Source organism: Megalobrama amblycephala, linkage group LG22 (genome assembly GCF_018812025.1).
Source record: "Megalobrama amblycephala isolate DHTTF-2021 linkage group LG22, ASM1881202v1, whole genome shotgun sequence".
In the NCBI taxonomy this organism is placed as follows: Eukaryota; Metazoa; Chordata; class Actinopteri; order Cypriniformes; family Xenocyprididae; genus Megalobrama; species Megalobrama amblycephala.
Window position 1 is genome coordinate 5024457 of NC_063065.1, and position 13068 is coordinate 5037524.

The 13068-nt window shown below is 34.0% G+C and overlaps 1 protein-coding gene across 1 annotated transcript in view; it reads left to right on the forward strand.

The window, feature by feature from the left end:
- The window catches only part of LOC125258619 (carnitine O-palmitoyltransferase 1, liver isoform-like), an 11119-nt gene extending 2698 nt beyond the window's left edge, over nt 1–8421 (forward strand). Inside the window, exons 3-14 of the mRNA XM_048175565.1 lie at nt 6–21; nt 619–706; nt 1346–1541; nt 2152–2340; nt 2503–2608; nt 3116–3232; nt 3338–3502; nt 4720–4848; nt 5107–5262; nt 6494–6607; nt 6745–6837; nt 7240–8421. Of these exons, the coding sequence (XP_048031522.1) occupies nt 6–21; nt 619–706; nt 1346–1541; nt 2152–2340; nt 2503–2608; nt 3116–3232; nt 3338–3502; nt 4720–4848; nt 5107–5262; nt 6494–6607; nt 6745–6837; nt 7240–7374 (1504 nt within the window). The 3' untranslated portion in view covers nt 7375–8421. The remainder of the gene's footprint in view (nt 1–5; nt 22–618; nt 707–1345; nt 1542–2151; nt 2341–2502; nt 2609–3115; nt 3233–3337; nt 3503–4719; nt 4849–5106; nt 5263–6493; nt 6608–6744; nt 6838–7239) is intronic.
- The last annotated feature ends 4647 nt before the right edge of the window (nt 8422–13068 follow it).

The following is a 13068-nucleotide window of genomic DNA, read 5'->3' on the forward strand; positions in this document are numbered from 1 at the left end:
AACAGAGAGGAAATCAAACCTGTGAGTCCACATTGCAGCACTGACAGATGGTATTATGTGGAGGGTGAAACCTCTTGTCACCCCGAGCAATGACAGAGATTGATCACAGAGCTGTTTTTAGCTGTGCATTGAACTTCGTTAAACTGTAGATGGGTAATGGAGAGTGTGTGTGTGTCTGTGTGTGTGTGAATAGGGAAAAGCCACAATCATTGCGGTTGACTGTGTCTGTATTGAGTCAGGGTTTTGCATACTTGAATTAAAAATAACAATATAACCGGAAAACGTTTTTGCTGTAGTGTGCATATAACATTATACACCACAAAACTTGTAGCAACTAAACCCCACTCCAATTTACATACAGTATTAAGCAGAATAGCGGATCATATTAGCAACTTTTGGTGATAGAGGTTTTGAATGCCAGTACACTGAGGTTAGATAATCATAAGTCATTTACATGTAGTTACAATAGCAATAACAGCATTCTTAAAGGGATAGTTCACTAATTATAATGAATAATTAGAATTTTTGGGTGGCCTGTCCCTTTAATTGTAATTGTCAGTGAGAGGGTGGAAAATGGTTAAGTTACCTTGATTAACAATATAACTCTGTTTTTTTTAGAGTCGTGTTCCAGGTTTAAATATTCCTTTGTGTGCTGCTCAGTGTGAGAGGATTTTCAACACCACACGCATTCCTGGAGAAGAGACAGGTAACGCTAGATTTTTAAAATGTTTATGTCTCTTTGGCTCACCAAGGCTGCATTTACTTGATCTGAGTTACAATAAAACGTGATATTGTGAAATATTATTACATTTTAGAATAACTGTTTTCTTTTTGAATATATTTTAAAATGTAATTTATTCCTGTGATCAAAGCTGTATTTTCAGCATCATTACTCCAGTCTTCAGTGTCACATGATCCTTCAGAAATCATTCTAATATGATGATTTGGTGTTCAAGAAGCATTTTTTAATGTTATTAATATTGAAAACAGACATTCTGCTTAATACGTTTGTGGAAATCGTGGTTTTCAGTCTTTTCTCCACATTTCCTCATACTTTCTAGGATGAACTGATGTTTGACATTAGTCTGTTTTCTCGAAAGGTCACAAGTACAAACACATCTGCTGTATAAATTTTCACAAACACACACACACCCCGGACTGGCGTGGTTTGTGTTGTACACAATGATGCACAAACACACTCAGACTTGTCCTCTTCTCTGAATGTCTTAAAATCTTTATCTTCAGTTTTTGGTATCATTTTCAGATGCTTCAAAAGCTCATAACGCACAAAGCATGAATGCAAACATTAAGAATTTGCATTTAATGATTTTCGGTGTGTTTTTAGATTGCCTGACTCACTGGCAGGACAGTGAGTATGTCGCGGTCTTCCACCGAGGGCGTTTTTTCCGCCTGTGGCTGTATCATGCTGGCCGTATGCTGTCTCCCAGAGAGATCGAGCACCAGGTTCAGCGTATCCTTGACGACCCGTCACCCCCTGCGCCCGGAGAGGCCAAACTGGCAGCGCTGACGGCAGGGGACAGGTACTGCTGCTGACACACTATAAACGGTTCATCTGACACAAAACAAACATGCATGTGCACAGATTTCTGTTTGTAAATAAACGTAAAATGCCACATTTTAATAAAAGTTGCACAAGGTACAGTTAATGTAAATCAAATGATTGGTTAGAAATCATTTTAAATTAAAATTGTGCATATTTAGCAAATAATTAGTGTTAATTTAGTGTAATTGAGATATTTTAGATTTTTATATACATTTTGAATTAGATTTTATTTTTGTATTTGCTTTTCATTTTAAGTTTTAGTAAGTTTGTTGTGTTTTTGTCATTTTTATTAGTTGTTTTTAATAATGTCTATATAGTTTTTATTATTTATTTCCATTTTAGTTATTTTAGTACAACAAGTATTTAATTTTTTTATTTTCTTTTATTATTTCAACACTTTTTTTTTATGGTTTTAGTTAACTTTAATAACCCAAATTTTAGTATTTCTTATGCATTGATGTTATTAATAATCCTTCCATTTCACTGATATAAAAACTGAACATTATGAAATGGACGTTTATTTAAGTTTACTTATTTCTTTAAGGCTTTTCTATGAATGCTCAAATATTTTGAACTTTCTTTCCCAGAATCCCTTGGGCCCAGGCGAGGAAGGAGTTCTTCAGCTCAGGCGTGAATAAGAGATCTCTGGACTGCATTGAGAAAGCGGCGTTCTTCGTTGCCCTTGATGACGATGAGCAAGGCATGATGGGAGATGATCCTGCTGGCAATTTGGATCGGTATGCCAAGTCCCTGCTGCACGGCAAGTGCTACGACAGGTGAGATGTTCATCCATCCAAAGCTGTCCTGTCAGTTATGTTATAAATACACTAAACGCTAAACATATTGACAACACAAAAATATTTTGCTATATTTGCTCTTATGCTGCTAGTATATATATATTTCTTTATTAAGAAAGTGTTTTGCTCTTTTGGTCCTAGATGGTTTGACAAGTCGTTCACAGTGGTGGTGTATAAAAATGGAAAGAACGGACTCAATGCTGAACACTCTTGGGCGGATGCACCTATAATGGCTCATGTGTGGGAGGTGAGAGACAGAACGAGTGAAGAAGAGACTATGAACAAATGAATAATTAAGAGATTAGATAAACTTAATGATGCTTGCTAAGAATGAGTTGATATGGTTCATAGGAAGATTTCTTGTCTTAAGCAGTAGGTTGTATATAGTTCTTGCTTGATTATAATAGGGATAATAAAATTCTAGTAGATAAATATTTACATCAAATGGCTGCTAAAATTCTATACATTTTTTGGGGTATATAAAAAATTAAACTAAAAACTCAAATAAATCATTTTAAATGCAACAAGTGAATTTAGGTATCACAGTGTTATAGTGTACAGCATGAAAAATGGATATCAGTTCTTTCTGTCAGTGAAGATGTCATTGTAATAGTTGCATATAAAGTTGCATTTTTCTGAACTGTGGTTTGTTTCAAACATGCATGTGAACAAATAAAGAGAGAATAACTTACAAATCTGTTTGTTATTATTACTATGTTATCTGTTTTCTAATACCACTGTCTCTTTCTCTCAGTATGTGATGACTACCGATTGTTTCCAGTTGGGTTATAATGAAGAAGGTCACTGTAAAGGAGACATCGCCTCCTCCCTGCCTCAACCTACTAGACTAACCTGGGACATACCTGTACAGGTACAAACAAACACACCGTCACACCTTCTCATGTTACAGTCATGCAGTATATAGTGACATCTAATGGAGACACTGAATAATTGATCTTCCTGTATGTGTTTTCAGTGTCAGGAGCGTGTGGAACAGTCTCTCGCTGTGGCTCAGGCTCTCGCCGACGACATCGACTTCCATGTGTTCCCAATACAAGAGTTTGGCAAGGGCGCCATCAAAAAGTGTAAAATCAGTCCAGATGCCTTCATTCAGATTGCGCTACAGTTGGCCTATTATAGGGTAAGACACAAAACCCAACGCAGCGTGCTGAAGTCAGTTCTCCTCAAGTTCACACTAGCAGAGGAACCACAGGTGTCAAGAATCACATTAAATATGAATATGTTCCACTGAAGCTTCACAAACACAAAGTCATGCAATACTTCTATTGTTTTATTATTTAAAACAAACTTATTTCTTGTGAAATGTTTGTTTGAAAGTGTACTTTTTCATATTTTTCATATCTAATGCAGTGACATTCAAATATTTTGAAGTGTGACTTACTGTATATAAGATATATTATACACTAATAAAGTGTATATATTTCACACATCTACATTGTCTATCTTAAAGTGCCCCTATTATGCTATTTTGAAGGCTCCTAATGTTGTTTTGGAGTCTCCTACAATAGATTTACATGCATCCATGGTCAAAAAACACTTCTCATTATACACATTGCAGCTCTTTTCTCAAAGTGTCTAAAACAGTTCAAGAAATGTCTCTCCAAACCCCTCCTTTCCAAGAGCCTGCTCTGCTCTGATTGGTCAGATGGCCCAGTCTGTTGTGATTGGTCGACCACTTACAGCGCATGTCGGAAACGAAACGTCCATTACCATATCTGAATCTCCACTTGATTCTTCCTTCAGCACATATTTGTTGTTGGAGGGCGGGGCAAAGTAGACATTGTTTACTGGCAGCCAATGAAAACCATAGGCTGGCATTATGCAAATTTGTTACAAACCTATGTTGGTTTGAATTACTGACGACTCGTTTCAGGCAGTTCAGAATCGATTATTTGTTTTCAGAGAAAATAACTACATTTATTGTGCACTTTGCAGATCTTTTACATTCACAAACAGCCATATCTCACACTATATGAAAGATAATATCTGAAAAAGCATAATAGGGGCACTTTAAGAAACTTTACTGAACACTGAAATTGCTTTGTACATGTATGACTATGTAGGAAATGTTTTGACCAGGAACAAGTTGCATTGATGCAACTACTAAGGTATATCTCGACTTATATTACTTACATTTATGACTTATATAAAATATACTTTTGAAATATTTTATATATTATATTTTAAACTTATTTATTGTGTATATTTAACAAATCTCTGTCTAATTTAGCAACTTAACTGTTCACAGAAATTGTTTAAGAAACATTAAACAATTTATGTAACTGTCAAGGTAATAATAATGACATTTTTCCTTTCTCGTTCCTTCCCCGAATCCAGAATCGAGGCACGTTCTCCCTGACCTACGAAGCGTCTATGACCCGTTTGTTCCGCGAGGGCCGGACCGAGACGGTGCGTTCCTGCACCAGTGAGAGCTGCGCTTTTGTCCGAGCACTGGAGGGTGGAGAGGTAATAAACATCATAAATTATTCATGCATGCACACGCTACACACTTAAATATTTGTCACAACAAAAAAATTGTTAAATGCTGTTACATTTAAAATGCATGTGAATGTCCTGTACTTTTTGCATTTTAATAAAGTAATTTAAGTATTTTTATTTGACAGTTGATTACTTTTTCATTTCAAACTGTATTGTGAATAGTTTAAGAACAATTAAATCACAAATAGTACTCGTATTTAAACATCACTCTCTGTGTCTCTGTAGAGTAAGGAGGTGTGTCGACGTCTCTTCCGCACGGCGTCTGAGAAACACCAGCATCTGTACAGGATGGCTATGACGGGAGGAGGGATAGACCGACACCTGCTCTGCCTCTACATTGTGTCCAAATACCTGGGAGAGGAGTCGCCATTCCTCAAAGAGGTGTGTGACTCTGGGAATGTCCCTGCAGTAACTGTATATCATTGTTATATCAGCTCAACAAGGAAGTTGTAACTGATTTTGATTCCTTGGAAATGCGCTTAAAGAATTTATTTTAAAAAATGAAACTCATTTTAGGATTTTTTTGTATTGTGACATTACATTCATGATGATTCTCATTATAGTAGTGCAAAACATAAACTTTACACTTTTTACTTGTTAACATTAGTTAACTTCATTAGTTCATAACATGAACTAGCAATGATAAATACTTCTGAATCATTTATTTATCTTAGTTTTCAACATTTACTAATACATTATTAAAATCAGAAGTTAATATTATTTAATGGACCTGAGTTAATATGAACTAACAATGAACTTTTTTAATACGTACTGTAGCAATTGTATTGCTCGTTGTTAGTTAATTCTCATTACATAAAAGTGGAAAAGATGAAAAAGCTATTATTTAAATTGTGAAGTATTAATACATCATGGTAACATGGTACAGCTTTTAATTTATGCTGATATATAATTTATGCTGATATATATACAAAATATACTACCGGTCAAAAGTTTTTTAACAGTATAATTTTTTTTAAAATGTTTTTAAAAAGTCTCTTCTGCTCACCAAGGCTTAATTTATTTGATACAAAATACAGCAGAAACATATATATTGCGAAATATATTTACAATTTAAAATAACTGTTCTTTGATTTGAATATATTTTAAAATGCAATTTATTTCTGTTGGCAAAGCTGAATTTTCAGCATCATTACTTTTGGAAGCTTTCTATTTCAGATAAATGCTGTTCTTTTGAACTTTCTGTGCATCAAATAATCCTGAAAAAAATTTGTACACAACTGTTTTCAACATTGATAATAATAAATGTTTATCATATTAGAATCATCTCATCTGAAGGATCATGTGACACTGAAGAATGGAGTAAATTCAACTTTGATCACAGGAATAAATTACATCTTAAAAGATATTCAAATAGAAAATAGTTATTTTAAATTGTAAAAATTATTTCACAATATTACTGTTTTTTGCTGTATTTTGGATCAAGTAAATGAAGCCTTGGTGAGCAGAAGAAACTTCTTTTAAAAACATTAAAAAATCGTACCGTTCAGAAACTTTTGACCGGTAGTGTATATATGTGTGTATACAGTTCTTTTCATTTTGTAAATATCTTCATATTTAAAAATATTTGTATATTTGTGTGTTTTCTCTTCAGGTCCTTTCAGAAACGTGGCGTCTGTCCACCAGTCAGACTCCACTGCAGCAGGTGGAGCTGTTTGATTTCGTTAACCACCCAGACTACACCACCTGCGGTGGAGGATTTGGCCCGGTCAGAATTATTCATACATTTCACTTTTATCCATCAACATTCTCATTTTTTTACTTTATTATCCATGCATTTTTATAAATTAAATGTTTATTAAATTAAATAATTTTTATAAATGTTCATCTTTGTGCTCTTGACAGGTCGCAGATGATGGTTATGGCGTGTCTTACATCATCATCGGAGAAAACATGATCAACTTCCATATTTCCAGCAAACACTCCTGCCCTCAGACTGTTAGTACACCAATATCTGCTTCCTTTACCAATTTCCAGAAATAGGAAAAAGAGACTAATGAACAAACTGGCATGTCTTGCTAAAGTTGGTTAGGGGAAAAACTCTTACAGTGTATGGGATACTTAATCAGATTACTTTTTTCTTGTAACATTACTTTATAATTTTACATATTATTCAAGTTTCTTTCCAAAAAAACTAACTTTTCAGTTTAATTAAGACACATCTGATGAGCGCATGAACACAATGACCAATCAGAGGTGTTTACAAATCTGCTGAACAGCGCTCAAAGCTCCACTTTTTTAAAATTTCAGTACTTTTGACAACATTACTTTATGGTGCTACACCTGATTGTTGAAAATCACATTTAGCTATTTGGTTGTAATTTTCTTGTTTTTTTGCAGGATTCTCACAAGTTTGGCGTTTATATCAAGAAGGCCTTAGTGGATCTCCTGGAGTTGATGTCACCGGAGAAGCCCGACCTGTCCAAAGCTGAGCAGAACCACTCGAAGAGCCCTCAGAGCAAAAAAGACCTGTAGAGGAGGTAGAAGAGATTGCCCATGACGGTCTAAAGAAGACATGAGGCCACGTAGAACTAGGAAATTTATTGTGTGAGTGTGTGCGTGTTCGTTTGAATGCACGTTTGTTACTACCTACAAATATGCGTTCATACATTCCATTGCTTGTTGTAATCGATGCCATGAAGCCATGAATAACATAATAATGTAAAAATGGTGGAAGCTGCTTCTTCAGAAACCATATTAATACAAAATAAAATGTACGAAAGAGGACTAAAAGCGAAAGGTAGAGTGGTAGAGGAAAACCTTCAATGTTTTCCAGTAGACCGACGTTTAGATTTAAATGAGGTCCTCACTTTTAATTGTAATGAAGAATCATGAATTGTTAGTGTACATTATCTCCAGATGATGGGAATCTAATGGTTAATGATCTGACCAGTTAGTGTAATGGTTGTAGGTTCATTCCAAGTAAGGATGACATGTGACAGGTAACGCATCACCTCTGTACCTTCTGATGAAGGCACTTCATTGCTCTTACAGTACAGTAAATCACATCGACTGTAAATAGAAACTCTCCATCTGAACAGGTTATATTAAGGTGTAAGACTTGATCTTGGACTAAAATCCAGTGTCGTTTTACTTGAATCCCAGAGCAGAAGAATATTTACAATTTCAGTGACTAATGACTCAGAATATTACATGTGACTGCAGTTTTAATGTGATTGTCCAGATACTTTGAAATGTTGATCTCACTGTTAAGTCTATTAATTTTAACTGTTTTTAATTTAAAAGTATGTTTTTGTTTTTTTTTTCTTTCTTTTTTTTCCTACAGTTTATGATAAAACAACTTAATAACTATTCACAATGCATTTAGCAAATTTGAGAATGTCTAATAGGTATAGCGATGCCAGAGGAGGAATTATTTACTCCACAACACATTTCTGTTAATGTCTCAGGTGTTTCGAATGCACAATTTAACTTAAAAGATTAATCATGGCCAGTTAATTGTAGTTCCTGTTTACTTGTACCCAAACGGACATCTCCTTAAAGGGATAGTTCACCAAAAATGAAAAAACTGTCGTCAGTTACACAATGTTGTTTCTAAACCATCTTCGAAACACAAATGAAGTTTTTTTTAATGAAATAAGTGATTTCTCTTCCTCCATTGACAGCTACGCAACTACCACTTTGACGCTTCAGAAAGTTCATAAAGAGATCGTATCCATAGAACGAATCCATATGAATTGAGCGGTTTAGTCCAAATTTTCTCAAGAGACTTGATCACTTTATATGATGAACAGATTGAATTTTTGGCTTTTATTCACATATAAACATTGATCAGCGAACATAAACCGAAGCTCAACCGAACCTGATTGATGCGCGAGAACTTGCGGAAGCTCAAATGTGTTTCGTAACACTGTGGAATGAATCTCATTGGTTCTCGCACATCAAGTGAACACACTTAAGCCTCCGTTTATCATAATTGATGTGTGAGTTGAATGTGAATAAAAGCCTAAATGAAATCTGTTCATCATATAAAGTGATCGAGTCTCTTCAGAAAATTTGGACTAAACCGCTCAATTCATATGGATTCATTTTACGATCTCTTTATGAACTTTTTGAAGCGTCAAAGTGGTAGTTGCATAGCTGTCAATGGAGGGATTTCATTTAAAAATATCTTCATTTGTATTTCGAAGATTGAAAAGTCTTACGGGTTTGGAACGACATGAGGGTGAGTGAATGACAGAATCTTCATTTTTGGGTGAACTATCCCTTTAAGAGACCTAGATGCTAAGTATACAATGCAAAATCTGATATGATTTTAATTTTAAATTACGCACTTGGAATCAATTTATATGGTTAACCATATTCTAATGAACTAATTAAATTGCAAGAATGCTTTCAAAGCTAAATGTGATCTTGATTAATATGTATTTAATAATGAAAAACATCTTTAAAAACATTCCAATTTGAAGAAAAAGTAGAAAACGTTAAAGTATGTTTTTAAATTATTAGTGAAGTTAAAAAAAAAAAAAAAGTCATTACTTTAATTGTACTAATATAACTCTCGTATGATAAAACAATTGTTGCATTAGAACATACAACACCAAAAACTGTTTTTCGCAAAGGACATGAAGGTGGTGACTGGTTTCACTGGTAAGGAATGAGATATGCTCATCAACATCAAACATTTACAATCAATACACAGTCTGCATTAATGCTGTATTTCACTATATGTTGTTGCTGTCGGCCCTTTGCTTCACTTAGCCGGACTGAGAGCAAGGGCTTGTACACTTCTGTTAGTTTTCAGTTTTCTCTTTGCAGTCTGTTGGCAGCTGTACTCTTTCTTATCTCTGTTACACCCTCATTTTGGCAGATATAAAGTTGCCTTTTGAGTGCACGAGATCTCGTTTGCACAACTCCTGGATATTGTCATTTTGAAAATAATGATATATTGTAATAATGTCCGTTATCTTTTTTTTCTGTTCTCTCTAACACTGCTTACTCTGTATATCTCACTAGAATTTAAACCTCACTGAAGGATTTTATAATGGTTGTTGTTATATTATTATTGTCACTATTCTAATAATTAACTTGAAACTGAAAACAGTAGCAATGCAAGCGTTGTGTAGTGCTGATGTTAGTGTGGAGCGGCAGTGTTTTACCTCATCTGTCTTATGAATGTTGAATCATCAGCGATCGATCTCTCCTCTGTCCCCGGCCAGAACTGTATTCTCTATCTGCTTGACTTCTCTGATTTTCTCTGGTCTCAGAATATCTGTACACCACAGAGCTTTACACTTTCTCTGGCAGTCTGTCGTTCCTTTACATTTTGTATGTGAATGAAAAGGAAGAGACAATACGTCACTTTTTTTAATTAAAATTGTTCCAGCACAACTCCAATTGTTTGCGGTTTTATTATAATGTACATGATGTTTGTGTTCATATGAGTGGATCAACATGAAGACTAAACTTTCTCTCAGGGTTTGCTTCATCGTTTGCTTCAACTGTTTGTGTTTTGTTTCACTTTCACTTTTTCAGCAAATCTGTAAAAACACAGGAACAGAAAGAAAATGTGTGGGAACCTCTCAAAACTATTTAGCTGCTTTCATACAGCACTGTTTGATTTGTTTGCAGCATTTTACTGTCCATAGAAGTACATTAACTATGTTTTGACACAATAGGATGTTACCAAGCTCTTGTGTCTGTTGCTCAGGTTCTGTGTGAGTTTGAGAGGAAGGTGGATCATTCTGGATCTTCTCTGTTGTGAGACTGTCTGTGGATTGACAACAGGAGCTTGAAGGGTTTGGTACATATTCATTCAGTAAAGAGCTCCATCTAGTGGAAAGACATTCAAACAACGCCAGGACGTTCACTTCTGAAATATCCTGAGCCGTCGGAGAGAAAAAGATGGCCAGAGAAAGTAAATGTTATTGAAATACAATATATATCATTAAATATAAATTATAAGCTTTAAATGTAGTCTTGAACAGAGTACTGACATGTAGCCTAATCCCTAAACCTAAAGTATTGTTAATTCTTAGTTCATGTTAACTAAAGTAGTTAACTAATGAAACCTTACTGTAAAGTGTTACCAAAATGTCTATTTACATTTTATTCGTTTATATTTCAGTTTTATTTCAAGTAACAAAAATGTTTTTAACGGTTTCAGTTTTAATTAAGGTGTGTTTTTTCTCTCTCAGTGTGGCGTCATTAGTAAACATCAGTATGTGAAATGGAGGGAAACTGGTGTGGCCTTTGAAATGAGGGAGGGGCTTTACCAAACAGCCAATCTACTAGAGCATTTAAGTGCGCATGTGTGCGCATGTTGTTGTGACATATCAGGACACATTTGTATAATGACATGGGTATGACATAGGTACAATGGTGTAAAGTACTTGAGTAATTTTACTTGATTACTGTATTATTATTTTGGGGATTTTTACTTTACTTGAGTACAATTAAAAATCAATACTTTTACTTAATTACATTTAAGAAAAAAAGTACTTTTTACTCCTTACAATTTTATTTACAGTCAAAAAGTACTTCTTTTTTGGAGATCACTTCATTCTATTTTCCCTTGCTATTTACCAAACCAATTGAGTTGCGCTAATGCCAAGTTTAATTTAAATGTTATTTATTCTGCCAATGAGATTCATTTTCACATTCCATGAAACTGGTCAATTTGTAATTAAATACAAACAGTTCTAAAGCAGGATAAACCTTGTATGTGGTTAATTCACTTCATGTTTTTATTCTTGCTGTTACTTTTACTTTTTTAATACTCAAGTACAATTTTTATGTGGTACTTTTTTTACTTTTACTCAAGTATGATTCTGCCCAGATACTTTTACTTTTAATTGAGTAAAATTTTCACTCAGTACTTGTACTTTCACTTGAGTAACATTGAGTACTTTTTACACCTCTGCATAGGTATTAAGGAGAGGGTGACTTATGAGGACATTACTCCATCTCCCCACTTTTCAAAAGGCTTATAAATCATACAGAATGAGTTTTTGTGACATATCAGGACACAAATGTGTATAATAACATGGATATTTTTTTTTTTTTTTTTTTTTGCAGACAGGTTTCATGCAGACAGTTTCCTGTGATGGGTAGGTTTAAGGGGTAGGGGTAGTGTAGGGGGATAGAAAATACGGTTTGTACAGTATAAAAAAACGGAAACCACAGATTGTAGTAGTAGTAGTAGTCTTTATTTCGAACTCAAGTTTTTAAAAGAAAAAAATATATATAATAAAAACAAAATTAACAAAATATATATTGAAAAAAATAAATAATCAATAACATAATTCTCAAATTTCAACATAATACTCAACCTGTGCGAAAAGGGATAGGTAGAAGCCATAGGCCTATTAAATCCTACCCCAGTACTTCAAATCACAATTAAACCAAATAAATCTGACATTCCATTTTGACTAATACAAAGATGCTACTCCAATTTCTAACCTACCATATCTAACAATTAATATAAGGAAGAACAAACCGAAACAAAATTCATGCAACATTAACAACAGCTAGCCTAAATTATCTCTCTCCCTCACCACTTCTGTACTTATCAAAAAGAAATATCTTATACTTTTTTTAAATTGCAAGATATTTACACTTTCTTTGATAGAATTATTCAAACTATTCCACATGATCACCCCACAAATTGAAATGCACATACTTTTGAGCTTTGTTTGGGCATTCTGCTGTTTCAAATTTAAAGCCCCTCTCAAATCATAACCCCCCTCTCTATCTATGAACAGTTGTTGTAAGTTTTCAGGCAGCTGTTTATTTTTTGCTTTATAGATTATTTGTGCAGTCTTAAATTCTACCATATCTTTAAACTTTAAAGTACGTAATTTTAAAAACAGTATTGTATTGTGTGTGTGTGTGTGTGTGTGTGTGTGAAGCATTAAATATTGGCAATGTTAAGAGGATTACCAATTAATGTAGGCCTTTTACATTCTTCTAGTCTATTATTATTAGGCTACTATACTTTTAGTATTATTAAAAAAGGTCTATTATACAATGAATTATGCCTATAATTAAAATTACTAACATTCATTAATATTTCCTAACATTGTAGTCATCAATGAAAATGAAGAGCAGCTTTACTTCAAGCACCGACTTTTTTTTAAAAAAAAAAACACCTGTTTAACACGAAATACTCTTATCCTATCATTTGTTTCACTAGCCTGTAGGGGCCAC